An 18,243-nucleotide genomic window follows, 5' to 3' on the forward strand; every position below is an offset into this window, starting at 1 on the left:
AAACGTAACCTACCAGAATTCCTAGTCCAGGCTGCAGAGGCTTGGAGTTCCTGTTTGGTCGTCTTTTACTTTACTTCCTCGTCTTCTACCCATCCAACACTTGCGCATGGAATAATCCAAGAATGGGGGATTCATGTTATAACTGTACGTACACTTCTCGGGCTTGGTTCAACAAAAAACCATTTTTAATTTTTTGTGTTTCCTAGCAATTAAAGATGGTTTAAAGTATTTGAGGACAATTCATGGCCAATCGTCTAACCAGGAAATCACAGACTAGACTTAAAGGGAAAGAACTGAACAGACGATCAAAACTTTCATTAAACAACAAACGACTTATCCTGCACCATGATACTCAAACCTATCTGGACATTTAGGGCTCAGCTAAGAGCATCGTATATCTGCAGCATCCAATCTTTTCATTCAATAACTTTCCTTCGAATCGCTAATGTTCTTAACTATGGCACCGAGGCCATTCGTTTTTAATTAAGTGTCCGAAGCTGCGAAGATCTCACTACACCAAGTTTCAGGCCTCATTTTCCTCACATCCTAACCTTGTAGTTTCCCAACTTATCCAGGAAATCCTCCAAGATGGTTGAAGATGGTCGGTGGCCAGATGATCTTCTGGATGGAGTAAGTGCCAGTACGTAGCGGATGTTTCATCTTTAGGTTAATTCTTCCCTCATGCTATTCTTGTGTATTTATTTCTATCATACAGGATGTATATTGTAATTTTTGGTAGGGATGTTCTTTTCTTCCAGACATTACTTTAGAGCTGAATTCTGTTGAATTACAGATCCAAGTTATTCTTTAATCCCAGAGTTCTCCTTTGAAAAGCCATTAACAATAATCTGCAATCTGCATCAGTCAATACTAGATTCAGAAATGGCATCTTATTTGAAAAAAAAACTCTAAAATCAGCACAAGTCAATTCGATTTCAGGACTGTCATTCAGATTGGCAATGAGGAAGAGATCTTTTTACAGATAGAAACTCTTACTGTTGCCAAAATTGAGCACAATAGAAGAAGCCAGTGCTATTAACTCCTTCCATTCAATCAATCAAATAAAATCAAATCTCCTTCCAAATCAATCAATTTTACAACTTTTTCAAGGCGAGTATCTTATACATCCAGGAGTAGCCCTACTTTTCTGTATATAAGATCTACTTTTTATCTTAAAAGTGTGTCGCGATCGACTTGTTGTCATAGGCATAGTCTAAGGGGGAAGAAGCGGTGTGAAATGCATACTATGTTTATACACTGGGTTTCAGTATATGGTGCATCCTGCGAGATAAGTAAAATATATTATTATTTTTAAATCACTTATTAAGTTTTCGAGATATAGGCTCTTGAAGAAAATAGATTTCCAGACCCAACTTTTGATAGCAGCATTTCCCGCACATGCGGTACCTGAAAAATTAGATTTTCCTATACTTTTTTCAAGATAGATTTTTACTAACTTAAAATGCAATGAATATATTGGTTTCGTGACCGTAAATTGTTAAACTTAGGATTGAAGATTGGCGAGGAATCGGTCAAATAAAACAACAACTCGTCTTTTTGCCAACAGTTTCTGTAACTCAACCATCCCGCATTACCACGCCCTGAAGAAGACAATATATTTGTCCGAAACGTGGGCAAAAAAGACGAGTTGTTTTATTTGACCGATTCCTCGCCAATCTTCAATCCTAAGTTTAAAATGTAATTTAAATTGCAATGTATGAGTTGTACTATTTGTTCGTAAATATGAAAAAGTTGTTTTAAAAATGCACACTATGGCTGATAATTTGATTTAAATATTTCACTTTCGCGTTTTCGGCCAAGAAAATTTATCATGAAAGAATAATATGACTAACTTTTTCCACCGCAGACATTGCGAGTGATCGATGATCGACCAAAACCGGCCTCGCGATCGACTTGTTGGCCACCCCTGTTATACATCATCCTATACATCTTAAGGCTAAAAAAAAAGCCTTGCGCAGTGGCAATATCGCAACCAATCAACATAATCTGAGATGTGATTATTGCCTACCATTCAGCTACCAAATAATGTGGTTATTTTACGGAAGTTCCGCTGCAGAGCACCTTGATTTTTCACACATTTTTATAAAGAATTGTAGAGGCTGCCAAAAACCTGTGCTGCCCGCACTAACACAATGAAAAATGAATTCTAATATAATATAATAAAACTGTGATTTTCCAAACACGAACATAAATCAAACAATAATCAAATGTAAATGATGAAAATTTAGCGACCAGGGAGGAAAAACTAGATTGCTGTATAGAAGGGAAAACTAGTTAAACATTCCGGTCATGAAAAGTTCTGACTAATGAAGGAGAACAGTTTTTCTTTAAGAAAAATCACAAGGTGGTAGTACTCCTGATCTTCCTTCCCTTTTTGGTTGGTGTGTGTGTGTGTGTGTGTGTGTGCTTACTTACTTCTTCCTCTAATGTCCTTCGCCCCTCTTTGCCTGTTTTATTTTACATTCCCTCTGTCCCTGCCTCTCTTATACACACAATCTTCTTGTGCCCGAAAAAATTAGAATGCGGGTTATGCCTTCAGCCTCTGTGCAAGAGGAGTCAAGGCGGACTACCCACTGCTGTCTAGCCTGTAGTATATACTTCCAGGTTTGAGGATACTGCCTGCAGGATTTAGTAAAGGGCTTTTTTTTGTCTCTTTGTACGAAGAGAAAGAGAGGAAAACTCTCTAATCCTAGCCAAAGTGGAATGGGCATTGTCCCAGACATCGTATCTACCACCTACCTTCTGTCTCTTTAAAAAAAACCTGAGGTGACCCGCTATACAAGCGGAAGTTGACAGTGGAAGGAAGGACACTCTCAAGTAAAATAAAACATTCCTTTTTTCTCTTTTTTCTTTGCTCATTTGCATATTTCTTTTTGTGAATCGGAAAATAATTTTTTTTTCTTTCAAATCGATAAAAAAGGACAAGCAGAGGAATTCATCTTTGATTGCGTTTTCTTACTCATTTTCTTTTATTTTTCTTGGATAAAATAACAAGTGTTTCCCTTTATATCACCTCTACATTTTACAGGCTTTCTTATTCAAGATGATTGTATTATCTTAATCATCCATTAGAGGACTCCCTCATAGTTTGCAGATAGTCATTTTTGTCACAGAAAGTCGATTTTAGAGGAGGGAAATTAAGGAGGATCTTTTTTTCTTTATTTTTGATTTGGCTAAAACTCAGTATTTCGATCAACTTCCGGTCAAATCAGACATAATAACACTCTCATTCCTTGGTCTTAACCCACGTTAAGTATTTAGGGCCTAACTTTAGACAACAAACTGGACTTTCACTACTCCACGTACAGGGGACAAAGTAAACACAGGCAAACTGGACTACAAGACTATTATTTCCTCTACTCTCCAAGTGACACCAAAATGTCGGTGACCAACAAACTACTCCTAAACAAGGTGGTCATTAGGCCGATGTTGCTCTACGCCTGCTCGTCAAGAAACTTCAGGACAACGCAAAACAAATTTCTGAGACTCGCAGACAGACTCCCCCACAACGCACTAGAATTGACTCACTTCACATAGACTGCATCCATTATCTTCTGGTACACGTCTGCTCAAAACTCCTTTCCATCCTAGATTGCCATCCCAATCCACTCTGCCGCGACACAGCCTCCTACAGATCCTTCTACAACATACAGACACAGAAGACTAAAAACATATCCTACTCTAACTCTCTACGCTAGCTGCAGGTTTTTCCTCTCCTTTTTTCCCTGCATTCCAATCCTCCTCACCTAGCTTTTCTCTTTCCTCGCTAGATAAGAAGATTAAAATGTATAATACATTTATACTTCTATATTTATTTTATGTATATATTTATAGTAATAAATATTTATTCAATTCATTTAAAAACAAAACAGAAAATTCAACTTCCGGTATACCTTATTTTGACCAAAACTTTATTGTAATTTGAAAAGAAAAGTACAAGATTTGGAATCCTGGCTATTTTTCCGCTTTTATCGCATAAAAGAAAATCCTTTTTTCTCATTTTAACGATTGGTATTTTTGGTGAAATTTCCAAATTGAAAATCTTCTTGATATCAATACTGTATTCATACGCGGAAATTGAAGGAAGTGAGCTTTCATATTTCTAACAGAGAGTTTTTCTCAACTAGAATTTTCTTCTTCTTCTTCTGTTTCGCCTCCCTGGAGTGGAAAGGAAATTCTTATCGCAGTACAATCTTTCAAACTACTTCCTTAAACCCCGAGTCGCCGCTTCACCCAATACTCATACTGAACACAAAGGAGGCCCACCTCCTTCATCGTCCCAGACCATGTCCATTGCTATCCACCACTTAAACTCTTTGGAGAGTTCCCTTAGGTTTTAGCCACACTACAACATGCACAACAACAACAACAACAACAACAGTTTGTGAGTTGATGGGTGAGTAGAAACCATTAGTACATCCATTAAAGTGGAAATAGAGTGGGGGGGAAAGAGAGAGAGAGAGAGAAGGAGAACTAAGGCAACGCATCGCTGGCTGTATAATGTAACACTAGTAAGGGCCCTAAGTAGTTGTAAAAGGCGTACAGAGAGGCTACTATCCAGACCGCACCCGTTCGCCAGTCCAAAAAGGGTTTTTGCTTCCACCACTAAGACGCCGGGCAGTCTTTGTGTGTGTGTGTGTCTCTCTCTTTGTAGGGCCATCATCAACCAATACTCTTCAACTCATCTTATGAGAGTAAAGCAATGGAGATAGCCTTTAGAATAGAGAAAGAAGACAGATTAGTTAACAAATGCTTTCTCCTCTTTATATACATTATTTTGCCCCTTTATCTTGGGAAATCACACATGTACACCCCCTTTTCCTACCCCTCCCGCAAACTTGGGAACATTTGTTTGCTCTGTATCAATATTTGTCGAGTATTAAGGGAAGAATAGCCGAAAAATGGGAGACAGGCTAAACACAATCAAGCGCAAACGGGAATTGCCTTCATATATGTAAAAAGTACGCCCCATAATTCAAAAAAAAATTATATGGAGGGAAATAAATAAAGGAAAATAGAATAAATAAATCTTTTTTTGAACAACTTTGGTTAAAAATAATTTAATTTTTAACAACCAGAAAAGTTAAAAATTTTAAATAAATTAATAATTTATGTCAATATTTTATAAATTGCCAAAACTAACTGGCAACAACGACCTCATTCATTTAATCAGGAAGGCAAAAAAAAAAAAAACAAGTCACCTGATTGTAACCACAGTATGTAACCTGATCAGTATGTAACCTTCTCAGTGATCGTGTACAACACCATTTACTGTTGCAGTGTGTTTCGAAATGTTCCCTGGCATATTGTGAAGGACGAATCAATTGAAGTCGTACCGCCAACAGACCAGACTTCAAGATTTAAAGACGTACAAGAAAAATTGTGTGGGTAAGTCTAATATATTTTTAACTTTACATTGGTTATAGTTGCATGTAGTACTAGATAGAGAAATGGTCTTATTGTTGAATGTTAAGATCATAAACGTTTAGTTTATTATTTTTTTAAAGTGTTTTCATGATTTAATGGTGCGATCTGAAAGAATTCGGTAATCAATCGTCTATCGATTTTATCGTGAAACAGCGTAGTTCCCTGTTGCTATGTTTAAATAATAAGATACAATATCTTATTGTGTTGTAGCTGTTATTGTGTTCATTGAGTTTTGTAGTCATGTTTTTAAATTGTTTTTTGTGACTGTTAAAGAAGCGTAAGTACTTTGTTTTAGTTCTATAGTTAGGTTTGGTGTCTTTTTACGATTGTTAGTGTAGGTCTAATGTTCTTTTTGAAGTTGATTTGATGGTCTTCTTTTTCAGTAGAGTAATTTTGATGACATAGTGGGTATTTTTTTCAGTTAGAGTATTATTCAAAAAAGTTTTTATGCTGTAATGAATGATATTAGGTTTCATGAAATGTATTTTGTGGGCACCTACAATGATTATTCTGGATTACCCACCAATACTAATGTAAGTTTTGTGTTAATTTTGTTCACTGTCTGTTCTTTTAAGAAGGAAGTCAAGAAAGGAAATTTTGGTAGTTTCTATTGTGATTTGGATTGGAGGAGGTGTTAATTTTTGAAGAAAAGTGTCAGTATTTCTTAGGTTTTTGTGATACCATTATGACACTATGTCATCTACTTGTATTTTTGTTATTGCAAGAAAATATTAGAAGTGATTTGGTTGTGAGGGGGTCTTAAGACTATTGTAGTTGATTTTGTAAAAAACAATACTTTTTTGTTACTTATTTTCAGCCTAAAGTTATATACTCGTAAATAATAGTAAACTAAAGGGAGTTTTTGCATTTTTATACTATTCTGAAGTATAGTTATTCTGTTTTTAATTAGGTTTTACTTTACTTAAACTAAGCCTTCCAATAGTTAGTTTTATTCTAATTTACTTAGTGCTTATTTTATTTAATAATTTATATAAAGATATCATTTATGCAAAATATACAAACCAACTTCTTTTACATGACACATTCATTCAAAAATATATTTATCTATCTACCTGTCTTGTTAAACTAGTTACTGATATTACTTACAGTGACTCCCATTAATATTGGGACACCTATTACAAAATGATTTAAAAGAAAAATGAAAACAACATACAAAAGTTTGGAATTTTTTTTTTTTAAATTACATTAGCAACATCTGTGGAAATTATATATAAGTATAAATCGATGAAATTCCAAACTGTTAGGTAGCACTTTTTGAAAAAGTGTAAAATAAGGCTCTCAAAAATATTGGGACACCAGAAGTGCTAGAGTTTAAATGTTCAATATTTAAAATCTCCTATTTAATAATTGGTTGGTAATAATTTAATAATTGCTTTTTGACTTACAATAGCCCTCAAACGATCAGGCATAGGTGAAACAAGTTTTTGGTTAATTCAGGTGGTGTTTTTTTCCCATTCTTCCAGGAAACATCGTTTTAATTCATTTTTGTTAGATATTATTCGTTTTTCTTAAAGTACTGGCTAATTATTGCCATAAATGTTCAATGGGATTAAGATCTGGTGACTGCGGAGAGGTTTGGAATACTTTTGGGCAATTGTATAACAGTCACTGACGTATCACCCAAAGCCGTAGGTTTGGGGTCGTTATCTTAGTAGAATTTAGAAGACCCTAAAATACCAAATGTTTGGGCACTTTTTTCAAATTATATTTTAATATATTACTATAAACCATTTTGTGGATCATTCCATCAATAAACACTAATTCTCCAAATCCTGATGCGGACATCCAGCCCCAAACCAGAACTGACCCACCTCCACCCGGAGGTGCAGCTTTAAAACCCTTTAAAGTTGGCTGTAAATTCTTCTTTTCGAGTTCAGCATTCGCTTTCCTCCAGACCATAACCCTTCCATCTGACTGGAAAACATTAAATTGTGATTCATCGCTAGAGTATATCATTCCAAAAGTCACTATTTACATTGGAATATTTTTCGGCAAATTTCACTCTCTTAACACTATTTATCTTACTGACAAAAGGATTCTTCCAGGCTATTCTACCATGATAGTCGAGTTTTCTTAGCACTCTCCGAACTGTTTCTGCTCCTTTTTGGCTCTCTGAACATGTCAAAAATTTCACATTGAAGTTTTGGAGCACTAAGTCGGTGATCTTTTTTAATTCTTTTAATATATAACGCTGCTCTCTCTCAGAGAGCAGTCGAGGACGGCCTTTTTGTGGGGTTGAAACAATTCTTTTTTCTTTTTGGTAACGCTGAATGATGTTCCACGCAGTAGATGTTTTAGGTCCGATCAGTTTTTCTGTCTCTCTAACACTTTTTATTGTCTTTGTGCAAAGAAATTATAATATTTCTTTGTTCAATCGTTGTATTTGTATTTTTGCGCGACATGTTACACCTGGCTTGATTTATATAAACTAATTTAATTATTAATTTCATATTGAATATATGCTTAAGGTATATATTTACAAATTGTATAGATATTCGGGCAAAACCTTGGACAAACTATAAATTATAATAGTGTCCCAATACTTATGAGAGGTAGAATTTGCACTTATTATTATATATATTTTTTTTAATCTACCAAAACATTTTTATGTACTTATTTAAATAGTTTTTATTTAATTAATAGTAATTATAAAATGAAATGAATTTATAAAAATTTGAATAAATGGGTGCCACTTTTAATTTTCGTCAATTTTTAACTTCTGTATGTACTGTCCCAATATTAATGGGAGTCACTGTATCTAAGTTTAGAATTTGTTATATTTTGAGTGGTTAAAAGTTCTGAACTAAAATAAAAGAAAGGCAAAAATGCAAAGTAAACTATGGTTTTCTATTATTTGTAAAATCAAAATATAAGGCTTTAGTTTTTGTTCAGAGTTGTTAAAGAAATAATTTTGGCAAGAATGTTCTTTGCCAATTTCAGTCAAATGTTTATGAAAATATACTGAAATTGGTACTAATATTTCTTCCTTTTGTATTAATGAATCAATCACCGAAAAAAATAGATGAACAATCCGTAATAATTTTGTACATTCTTTAATTAATAACAAAAGAGAACAAAATGTTAATGTAGATTCTTACTTTAATAATAGGTAGGATATCTAGTTATTATTTAATATTAGTCTAATTATTTAGATGTTTGCTTTGTGTATCAATTTATGAATGAATTAAGCCAGTAACACGTCATAAATCCACAATAAATTTTGCAGTTCACTTGAGGAATCAGTAGTTATTCTGTTCTAAAATATTCTCTTGATAATTAAGTAACTTGGTTTTTCACTTACAAGAGAAAGTAGAAGAGAAAATTTCTCTTTGTGTTATTAACGTGGAAATATCACTTTTGTTGTAGAGCTCTAGTTCCTTCTTTTTGATTCATTAATTTGAAGGGCAGGAAGATTATTGCCAATTACAGTATTTGTTTTTAATGCCAATCTTTCGATCTAGGGCCTATATGTCTCTAGATAATTCGATCTTGAAATTCTCTGTCTTTGCCGTTATGTGTTGTTATCTTCAGGGTTTATACTTATTCGTTTTATATGTTGGTACTGGTTATTCGGTTAAGGATTTAAAAGTTGGTATATCTTCTGTTTTGACTGTTGGTTTATACTTATTCGTTTTATATGTTGGTACTGGTTATTCGGTTAAGGATTTAAAAGTTGGTATATCTTCTGTTTTGACTGTTGGTTTATACTTATTCATTTTATATGTTGGTACTGGTTATTCGGTTAAGGATTTAAAAGTTGGTATATCTTCTGTTTTGACTGTTGGTTTATACTTATTCGTTTTATATGTTGGTACTGGTTATTCGGTTAAGGATTTAAAAGTTGGTATATCTTCTGTTTTGACTGTTGGTTTATACTTATTCGTTTTATATGTTGGTACTGGTTATTCGGTTAAGGATTTAAAAGTTGGTATATCTTCTGTTTTGACTGTTGGTTTATGCTTATTCGTTTTATATGTTGGTACTGGTTATTCGGTTAAGGATTTAAAAGTTGGTATATCTTCTGTTTTGACTGTTTAGTTACTGAGTGGTCTGTATTAAAATCTTCTAGTAGTGAACCTAATTGTCACAAAGAGGTTTTTTAAAATGTATTTTGTAGTAAATTGGCATGGTTTAGATCAGTGGTGGGCAAACTTTTTTAATGGGGGGGCCACAAAGTTTAAGAAATTCTAGAGGAGGGCCAGAATTATAGAAAAAATGCATTTTGTGTTAAAGCTTTTAATCATAATATTATAAAAACATTACAGCATTCACACTTGTGTAACTACGCGGCTAGTTTAGCTTCACCTTTAGGTTATGCATCTATTATTCTACTAAGTAGAATCTACTTTATACTTCTCGACCGTCAAAACGTAATTATAGCGGGCCATATACTATCCATGTCGATGGACCTTCGGCGGGCCGGATTAAATACTTTCGCGGGCCGGAGTTGGCCCGCGGGCCGTACTTTGCCCATCACTGGTTTAGATTGTTCGTGTCTTTTTTTTTTTTTTGAAATTGAAACTGTTTTTCATCTTGTTTATGTAAAATCATTTTCTGAGCTATGTAAGGAATGTGCTGTGGTGTTCTTTTATTTACAAGAATACTGGGATGTTGCTGCTACAATATAGTCTTTGTGATACTCTTTGTATTCTATTTCCGTCTTCAGTTTAGAGAAAAATTGTCTTTATTGTGTTGCTAATGGATTTTTTTTAAACGATTATTGTTATCTTTGCGTTTTGCAGTAATATTTTTGGTTCTGTAAGTAGGATGCTGTAATTGGACGGTTATTTGTTGTTACCGACTAAAATTCGGGTAACAAAATTTAGTTATAATTTTAATTTTAAATAATTTAATCTATAAAGCAAATGCAAGCCTAGCATAAGCAATACGTAGTTTTTATGCACAAAACAACAGAATAGAGTGAAGGTGTACTTCGGACTGCTGACGAAGGGGAAAAAAAAAGCAGAGCGGCATATAGTTACGAGGTGTGAGGGTCAGTGAGCGCTGGAGCTCGGTGCGCGGCACATGGCCACCTTTTCCTGCGGCTAGGCCGGATTTGGACCTCTAATTTTCCTGGTTGGGAAATTAGGGAAGTTCTGGAAAGGAATGGGCTATGAGGAGAGTGTGAGAGCTAGCGTGCGGTGTGAAGGACCGGATTTTCCTGTTTTCTTTCTTTTGTTGCATGTAATTAATTTTTCTTTGTGGTATTAAGGTTTTCATTTTGAAAAGTATTTCTAGTATTTTTGTGTTAACTTTCAGCTTTTATATAAGTTCTAGTTTTTTTTTGTCTGTGTAAGGAAGCTTCCGTAATTAAGGTAATTAGCGTAACGTTCAAACTTGAACAAGTAGACTAGGTTGCATTTGCCATTATTTCTGTTTCTTTGTGCTTAATAGTTTTTAATATACGCATTATATACTCCTACTTGCCTTTTCTTTGATTTTCTTCCTGTTCCCCCTTCCCCCGTAGGTTTCGCCGTTTACTACGGAAGTTCATGTTAAAACGGCGTGGCGCCCAAATATAACGCAGGTATATATATATTTCCAATTTTTATACACTTTATTTTATTTTCTTTTATTTATTTATCTCTGATGCCTACACCTCGGCCCACCCCGTCTCCACTGAAGCTACGCCGGGGTAGCGGAAGTTTAGCGTAACATTGTGTTGATTTTTTTGTTTTGATCTTGTGTAGTGAATTTGATTGCCTTTTTTCGTACTATGATTTGATCCGTCTTTTTTTACATAAATCATTTCTAGTTCTTTCCTTTTTTGGGAAACCGAAAGTGTTAAGATTTTTTGTGCTATATAAGGAGATTGCCTCTGGTGTTCTATTTCAGTTATGTCATCCGAGGTTTGATAGTTTTTTGTTTTTTTTTTTTTTATAATATATACCTACTAGGTTATTTCTTCTACGATACATTACTTTTACTCTGTATGATTATTGTGAGCCACAGCTCCTTGCTTGTTAGTTAGCTGTACCTTGAAGTATACAAATAGTATATAATATATATACAAATACAAATTACTACCACCACCTGTACAAATTGAATAAATTGAATCAATAGATTTGCACGTTATAATGTAACATTTTTCTTCAAAGACCTTGATAGATTGTTGGTTTCAGTCTTGTTGAAGCTGTAGTACTCGCTAATCTGATAGGATGATGAGGATATTAGGTGTTAGTAGAGGATGTGTAAGAAGTTGTCTGTTAGTTTGGTCATTTGAATGTCTGGAATATCTTGTGTACCCTTTTTGGAGTTGTCCTTGACCCTGGTAAACCATGGAGAGTATAAAAAATTTGTTTTTAAACTTCTGTAGCCATTTCAGCAGTGTATTGCTAGCTGTAATCCAGACTGGGCAGACGTAAGGGAGAAGATTTCTGAGTGTCTAGAATAGCAGCACAATGCAGGAATATTTGTATGGCTTCTTTTTTTTGGAGGGGGGGAATAAGTAAAACTGTTCTTTGATTAGATCCTGTTGTAGCATGCATGTTTATTGTATCCCAGAACGGTTTCGGATTTCCATTCACCATCAGAGGTAGATTAATCAGAGACTTTAATTGGATTGAGTAGAATGTCTGCTTGAAGCAGTTTCCTGATGAGTTGTAATCTCCAGGTGAGCCTTGGATCTAGTATTATTCCTAATTAGGGCACTTCCAGTGTCCTTATTGCTTCCTGGAGATATATTGGTCATTAAGTTATGATAGGCGGAAATCCTCATTCCAAAACCTAGAATGGAAGAATTTTTTTCCCCCCCTCAGCATCAGAGAGATTCAATGTCCATCTTTGGAACCAGTTTGTTGTGTTGCTTAATGATGTTTTGCAAGTTAGTAATAGATTAGCCAAGGTCTTTGTTAGATGATGTTAACATTATATTGACCGTGTATGTGAAGAATGAAGTCTTTAACGTAGGTTCAGGTGTATCCCAGCCATAGAGAATGAAGATAAAGGGACTCATGATTGCCTCCTAGAATGGTCTCGCGAGATTCTGTCCTCTAATTGTTGAAAGGATGGATTCTAACTTGTAAAGTTGTGTTCTGTAAAAATATAGAGCTTCCTAGTTTGAGTAAAATAGTGAGGTGCATCTTTCTGGGGTTTTTCAAGTAACATCCGGCAGCTACATCAAGAAATATAACTACCGTGTACTTTCCGTCCTCAAAGTTGTTTGAGATGTGTTCTCGTTAAAATGGATCAAGTGTTTTAGAAATCTTCTATAGATTATCTTTTCCCCTAGTTTCGAGACAAAGTTCAGAAGTCTGATTAGTCGGTAGCTGATGGGTTCGCTTTTTTTTTTGGCTTCCCTGCTTTGCGAAATGCGACTATTATATGGCATTCTTCCAACATTTCCGGAAGTACCATAACATTTATAATAATTAATTAATTGTTTAGGGAATTCATTGATAGAAAGTACAGGACAGTTTTTGCCAGTTCTTCTGATATTTTGTTTCTCCTTTGACTGAATATGGAATATTTCTCATAATTACAAGCGATTTTTCGTCTTCAAGATTTAAGAAAACTTAAGGTTATGACATCATATTATAAACGTAATATTATTATATCGTCTTATAATTTTTTTTTAATGCTCTGAATTATCTGATTCTTTAGGCATTATTTTAAACTGATTTCTGTACCGCTGTGTTTCAAATTATGTGCCTATTGTATTTTTAACGTCCTCTATTACCCTCTCTTTTTGTTCCTGTTCGAAAAATTGGTGGTATTTTCGTCGACTTATTTGATGAACTATTAGTGCATCGACTGGTACAATAAATGATAAAGATGCGAGTTTATAATGAGTTTAACTGTTGCAGATTGTATTCTAGGTTTTCACTTTTCACATTTGAGTTTCATTTTCCGGAAATAACAGATGGTTTTCTTTTGCTAATTACAAAACCTAGAATAAAGTTAATTAGAAGTTTAATCTTACTCTGGATATTAAGGGAGATAGCTTTGGTATTAAGATTTAGCTAAGTAATACAATATGAATAAAACTTCTTGGTAAAAGGAAATTTCTGGAGAAAGAGACTGGGAGATTCCATCAGTGGTGAATTGAAGAGATGGAAGATATATACATAACGGATACGGTGAGGGGATAGTCATTATTAAAATATCAAAGGAAGAAGTGGTTTGGAGATAGGGGTGCGGCAATGATGATAATCATGTTGAAGAAGCCAAAAAGCGTACTTCTTTGCGACGATGAGAATGAAGTGGTGTCGTCGTCCGTAGAAAGCGGGAAAAGAGCGCGCGAGATATTGAAAAAGAGTTTCCCGGCCAGTCTTCTATTTTCATTAATAATAAATGCCAACTTCCTGAAGACCGACTCCCTGGTACAAAAATACTCCCCCTTGTGGACCGCCGAGGAGGCCTGCAATATACTACTTCATCCCAGGCACTAAGTAAAGTACATTCATTACAATATGCTCTTTCCTGCTGTTCAAGCTTTTATAGCGCCAGGCTATTCCTTCAGGCTTTATTTACCATCACATTTCCCAAACTCTGGCTCCAGTTAAAAAAGAAAAGAAAACAAAGTTCTAACCATATTTGGCCCCTTATCTCCTCCTCCTCTCCTTCTTTTACCACCAGGATAGCTCTCTCTTTCTTAACGAAATATGGTTTACTTATTTAACTGCATTCTCGTTAAGTTCACCCTCAGTACTTACCTAACATAAGCGTTTTTTTCTTCCCTCTTCAATGTTTGGCCTCAATAATTCACAATAAATCTTAAAAAGTTAGACATCTAGTTTTCATGATTGTTTTTATTTAAATTATACTTACGGTGACCACGGTAGCCGAGCAGTTAGGATACTAGACCCGCAATGCTAAGATGTATTGTTGGTTTAGTGGGTTCGATTCCCCAGGTCTAGGCCTTGGATTTTATTTAATGGTTAATATGAAAAAAAATTATAGTAATGTATGTTAGGCAGTTAGAGACTAGACCCGCAATGCTAAGATATATTGTTGGTTTAGAGGGTTCGATTCCCGGTCTCTAGGCCTTGGATTTTATTTAATGGTTAATAAAAGGAATCTAAAGTTAAGTACGTTTGCTAGTCGCCTCCGACCACGACACCTAATTGGTAGTTGGACGTAACGCCCGCCTGAAAAAAATAGGCAATTACTTTACTTTATTAATTAAAAAACAAAAATTTAAACTTAGCGTCGACTTTACAAAATAAAAGACAAAAAGCCTACTATAGAAAATAAATAAAATTAGAGGACAGAGCAGTGAAATAAAGGACTGTCCTCTTAGAAATAAAGAACGTATGGTCGCTGTAATTATAATAGATCTTGATCAAACAGACGTACAAACAAACAATTTGTTAAAACCATTAGAGCATCTCTCAAAATGTGTACATCCGGTTACAAAAATTTTGAAATAAAAAGATCGGGGTTTTTTTTTGAAGGATTAAAGACAACAAAAAAAATGATTAAAATAAATAATTCCAAAGGGTTGTAATTTTGTTACATTTATGCAATGATATCGTGTGATAACCTCCTCTAGGGCTGCATAAATGTCGCATTGTACCCTTTTAAAGGGCAGTAAGAGCGAGAGAGAGTGAGAAAGTTCAAAAAAGGGCAACAATGTATTGTTTAGAATGGTCTACACATGAAGATCATGCTATGCTTGCCCTGTTCTTACCACATCGCTACTATATGAGTGAAAAAGCATGCATGTGTTTGGTGTACATGCTTATTGTGTAATACAGTATCATAACACAATATGATACACACTTATGGATGGTTTCATGTTTGTCTGTCCATGTGTTTGTGTCACCAGCAGAGATTTCTTACCTCCTGTTTTAAGAGCCTTTCATGTTTGCCTGTTTACCATAATAGCGTGCACAAGTTAAGGCTGCCATTGACGTAAATTATACTTAACGCTTTTATATATATATATATATGTGTCTGTGACCAATTTTTCCCCCCTTATATACCGATAGTTTTTTTCTTCATCTGAATTATGAATAGGAGGCGGAGTGGCTTGCGGCGCGCTGATAATCGTCAAGTATTATCTCTTTGTGCAAATAACAACGTTGTGTAGATTCAAGTACGAGAGCATTATTATTTAGCAACTTAAGTGGTTTCTATAGTCCAGGATATTCAACTGTGTATACAAAACTATGCAGTATATTCCTGTGTTTACTCTGTACATTATACAAACTCGAGTTTCTGGAATTCTAGTATTATTATAACAATAGTATAATATATATTATTGTAGTGTAGCTTTGGCTAAACTATGAATGCTTCTAAAGTGCGTACATTAATTTTGATTAAAATTAGTTTAATTTACTGAGCTTCTGGGTAATTCAACAAGCTTTTCCTTGGCAAAAGAGGGGGAGTTTTCCGTCTAATTTTTCTTTTTACTGAAAATTTTCTTGAATAATGATAGTTTTTGGTTTCCGAAAGTTGTTAATTGATGATTTTGGGGAATATTGGGGGTGCCGGTCAATAAATTCACAAACAATTTTGTTTCTTCATATCAACGTTTCGGTACCTTCTTCAGAGTATTGTAAAATTTGTGGAGTGGCTACGAGGTGTAGCTATTAAATAACGAGACTATTGCTGTAAAACATTTTATTTTAAATTTATACATATTTAGTTATTATCACCTCCAATATACACCCCTCCCCTATCCCTACAACGCTCCATGCGAATTTACCATTGTTCCAAAACAGTGCTGGAAGTCTTTTTCTGTGAGCTCCTGCATGACGCGTGCCGCTTTTTCTTTTACAGCTTCAACTAACTGAAATCGTTTTCCTTTTAATGTAGATTTGACTTTAGGGGTCAGGTCAGGCGAATAAGGCGGATGGCCTAAAACTGGGACGTTGTACTTGGCTAGCAAAGCGTCTTGACAGACATTGGCAGTGTGAGCCGGCGCGTTGTCTTGATGGAGAGAACCCATGACTTGTTCTTCCACAAATCGGGTCGTTTTTTTCCTTACTCTTTCACGGAGTTGAGCAAGCACCTCATGGTTGATTAATTATAATCGATATTTTCATCCGTTTTGGACGTGGAAGGGTGACCCGGGCGGTCATCATTTCCGACCATCTTCTCGGCCATCTTGGAAACGCTTGAATCACTCCAAAACTCACGCACGTGATTAACATTCATCACCATAAACTTCTTTTAATAAAAGATCAAGTTTCAGTAGCGGTTTTATCAAGTTTTGTTGTGAAATTTCACAACAATTCGTTGCTCTACTACATGTGTGGAATCATGTTTTCGGCAAAATGAAACTAATACCTCTTAAACAAACGACGGTTCCGGTCAGACAGATTTCTCTACGCTGCACGTAAGATGCTGCAATCGAAAGAGAAGGCTTTACGCTGCACAGCTGTCGGTCGTTGGGATTTGGCGCATGCATAGTACTTCTGAAGCAGCATCAGTCTCGTTATTTAATAGCCATATCTCGTACATCATCATAACTGTTGATATGATAATGTAGCTTAATTAGAATAATTTAGTTTTAATTCTGGAAAAATCTGTTTTGGGCAATTTTAAGGTGTGTTAAATTTTTCCTTTCGGTCAATAACTCGAGGAAAATTGTTGTGAGTTCAGTTTCATTTTTAAGCACTTCACAGATCAAGGTAATGCCAAAGCTGCGCTTGCAATATCGTGAACTTGTAACATTAGCAGCTTTATAGATCGCCATCTAACGGAACGCTTTAGCTTGTTGTGAGTTTAAGTTATAAGTCTTGAGGTGTGTTATTTTGGGTTTTATACGGATCATTAAAAACAAATCGATAAAAGCTCTATTTTGGCCTTTTAGATCACTTGTTGATGCTTTTGGGGCTGAACTATTTGCTTTCTTTGCAGAGGTTTATCTTCTGATCTATTGCGGATTACCGTATCTGCAATTCCATAGTAAAAGAGACATAAGAACATGTTTTTCGTTAAAATTTCCTTTTTAGAAAGGAAATGCAACAGTTTCTCTTAAGTGAGCGTAAGAGAAAAAGAAAAAATAAAACCTAATTTTCCATGTCTATCACGTAGATGATGTAAACGATCATATAGCTTCATAATCTTTTATGTGGACTACATTAAACATGCCCTTCTAGAAAATATTATTACTTGGAAGGTCATCAAGAAGGGTTTGTGTATTCTCAAACCTTCAAAAGTGGGTAGACAAGGGCCTCTAGGAAATGTACGAGTATATATGTATATATATACATCTCGTTCAGACAGTTATCTACCATGATGCTGGCTATCCCTTTTGGACTTAGTAGGCAACTTACCCACACCCTTACAAAAACCAAGGGTTATCCTTCATCCAATATATATATATATATATATACCTAGAGCCTCTGACTTTCAACAAAGTAAGGATATTAAAGTTACGTTGTAGGGTAGAAGAAGGCGCGTGCTTGTAGAAAGAGAGGGTTTCCGAGAGAGAGAGAGAGAGATATGGCAATATAACTGGATTTAGTAGAGTATGCGAGTCTCTAAAGCAGGTGCCTGTTGTTTGTTTGTCCGTCTATCTGTGTGCTGAGCTCTAACCTGGCTTCCTGTGTCTGACTTTCCTGCCCAGACCTCCACGATCTTTTCTCCGTCTCCTTCCCACTCTCCTGCCGCCCCCAGGGGCAGCCAAAGAGCAAACATCGCTTCACCTTTTATTGCGGTTTTATGGTAACTTCAAAACCATCTCGTCAGTCAAAGCCTCTACCTCCTCATTACATTCACTATAACACATCGTCACAAAATACTATTTTACTGTTGTTCTCAACTTGTACGCACACTGACGTAATAAGTCTAAGTCACTTACGCTTACACTAACACACACAC

At 35.2% G+C, this 18,243-nt stretch overlaps 1 protein-coding gene across 1 annotated transcript in view; it reads left to right on the top strand.

Annotated features, from left to right (window-relative positions):
* Nucleotides 1-18,243, top strand: part of LOC141448492 (arylalkylamine N-acetyltransferase 1-like) — a 201,644-nt gene that overhangs the window by 123,784 nt on the left and 59,617 nt on the right. The window contains exon 5 of the mRNA XM_074116871.1: nt 5,302-5,409. Coding sequence (XP_073972972.1) covers nt 5,302-5,409 — 108 coding nt within the window. The remainder of the gene's footprint in view (nt 1-5,301; nt 5,410-18,243) is intronic.

The sequence above is a fragment of the Rhodnius prolixus genome, unplaced genomic scaffold (assembly GCF_049639745.1).
Source record: "Rhodnius prolixus isolate KJV_2025 unplaced genomic scaffold, Rpr scaffold_2, whole genome shotgun sequence".
In the NCBI taxonomy this organism is placed as follows: Eukaryota; Metazoa; Arthropoda; class Insecta; order Hemiptera; family Reduviidae; genus Rhodnius; species Rhodnius prolixus.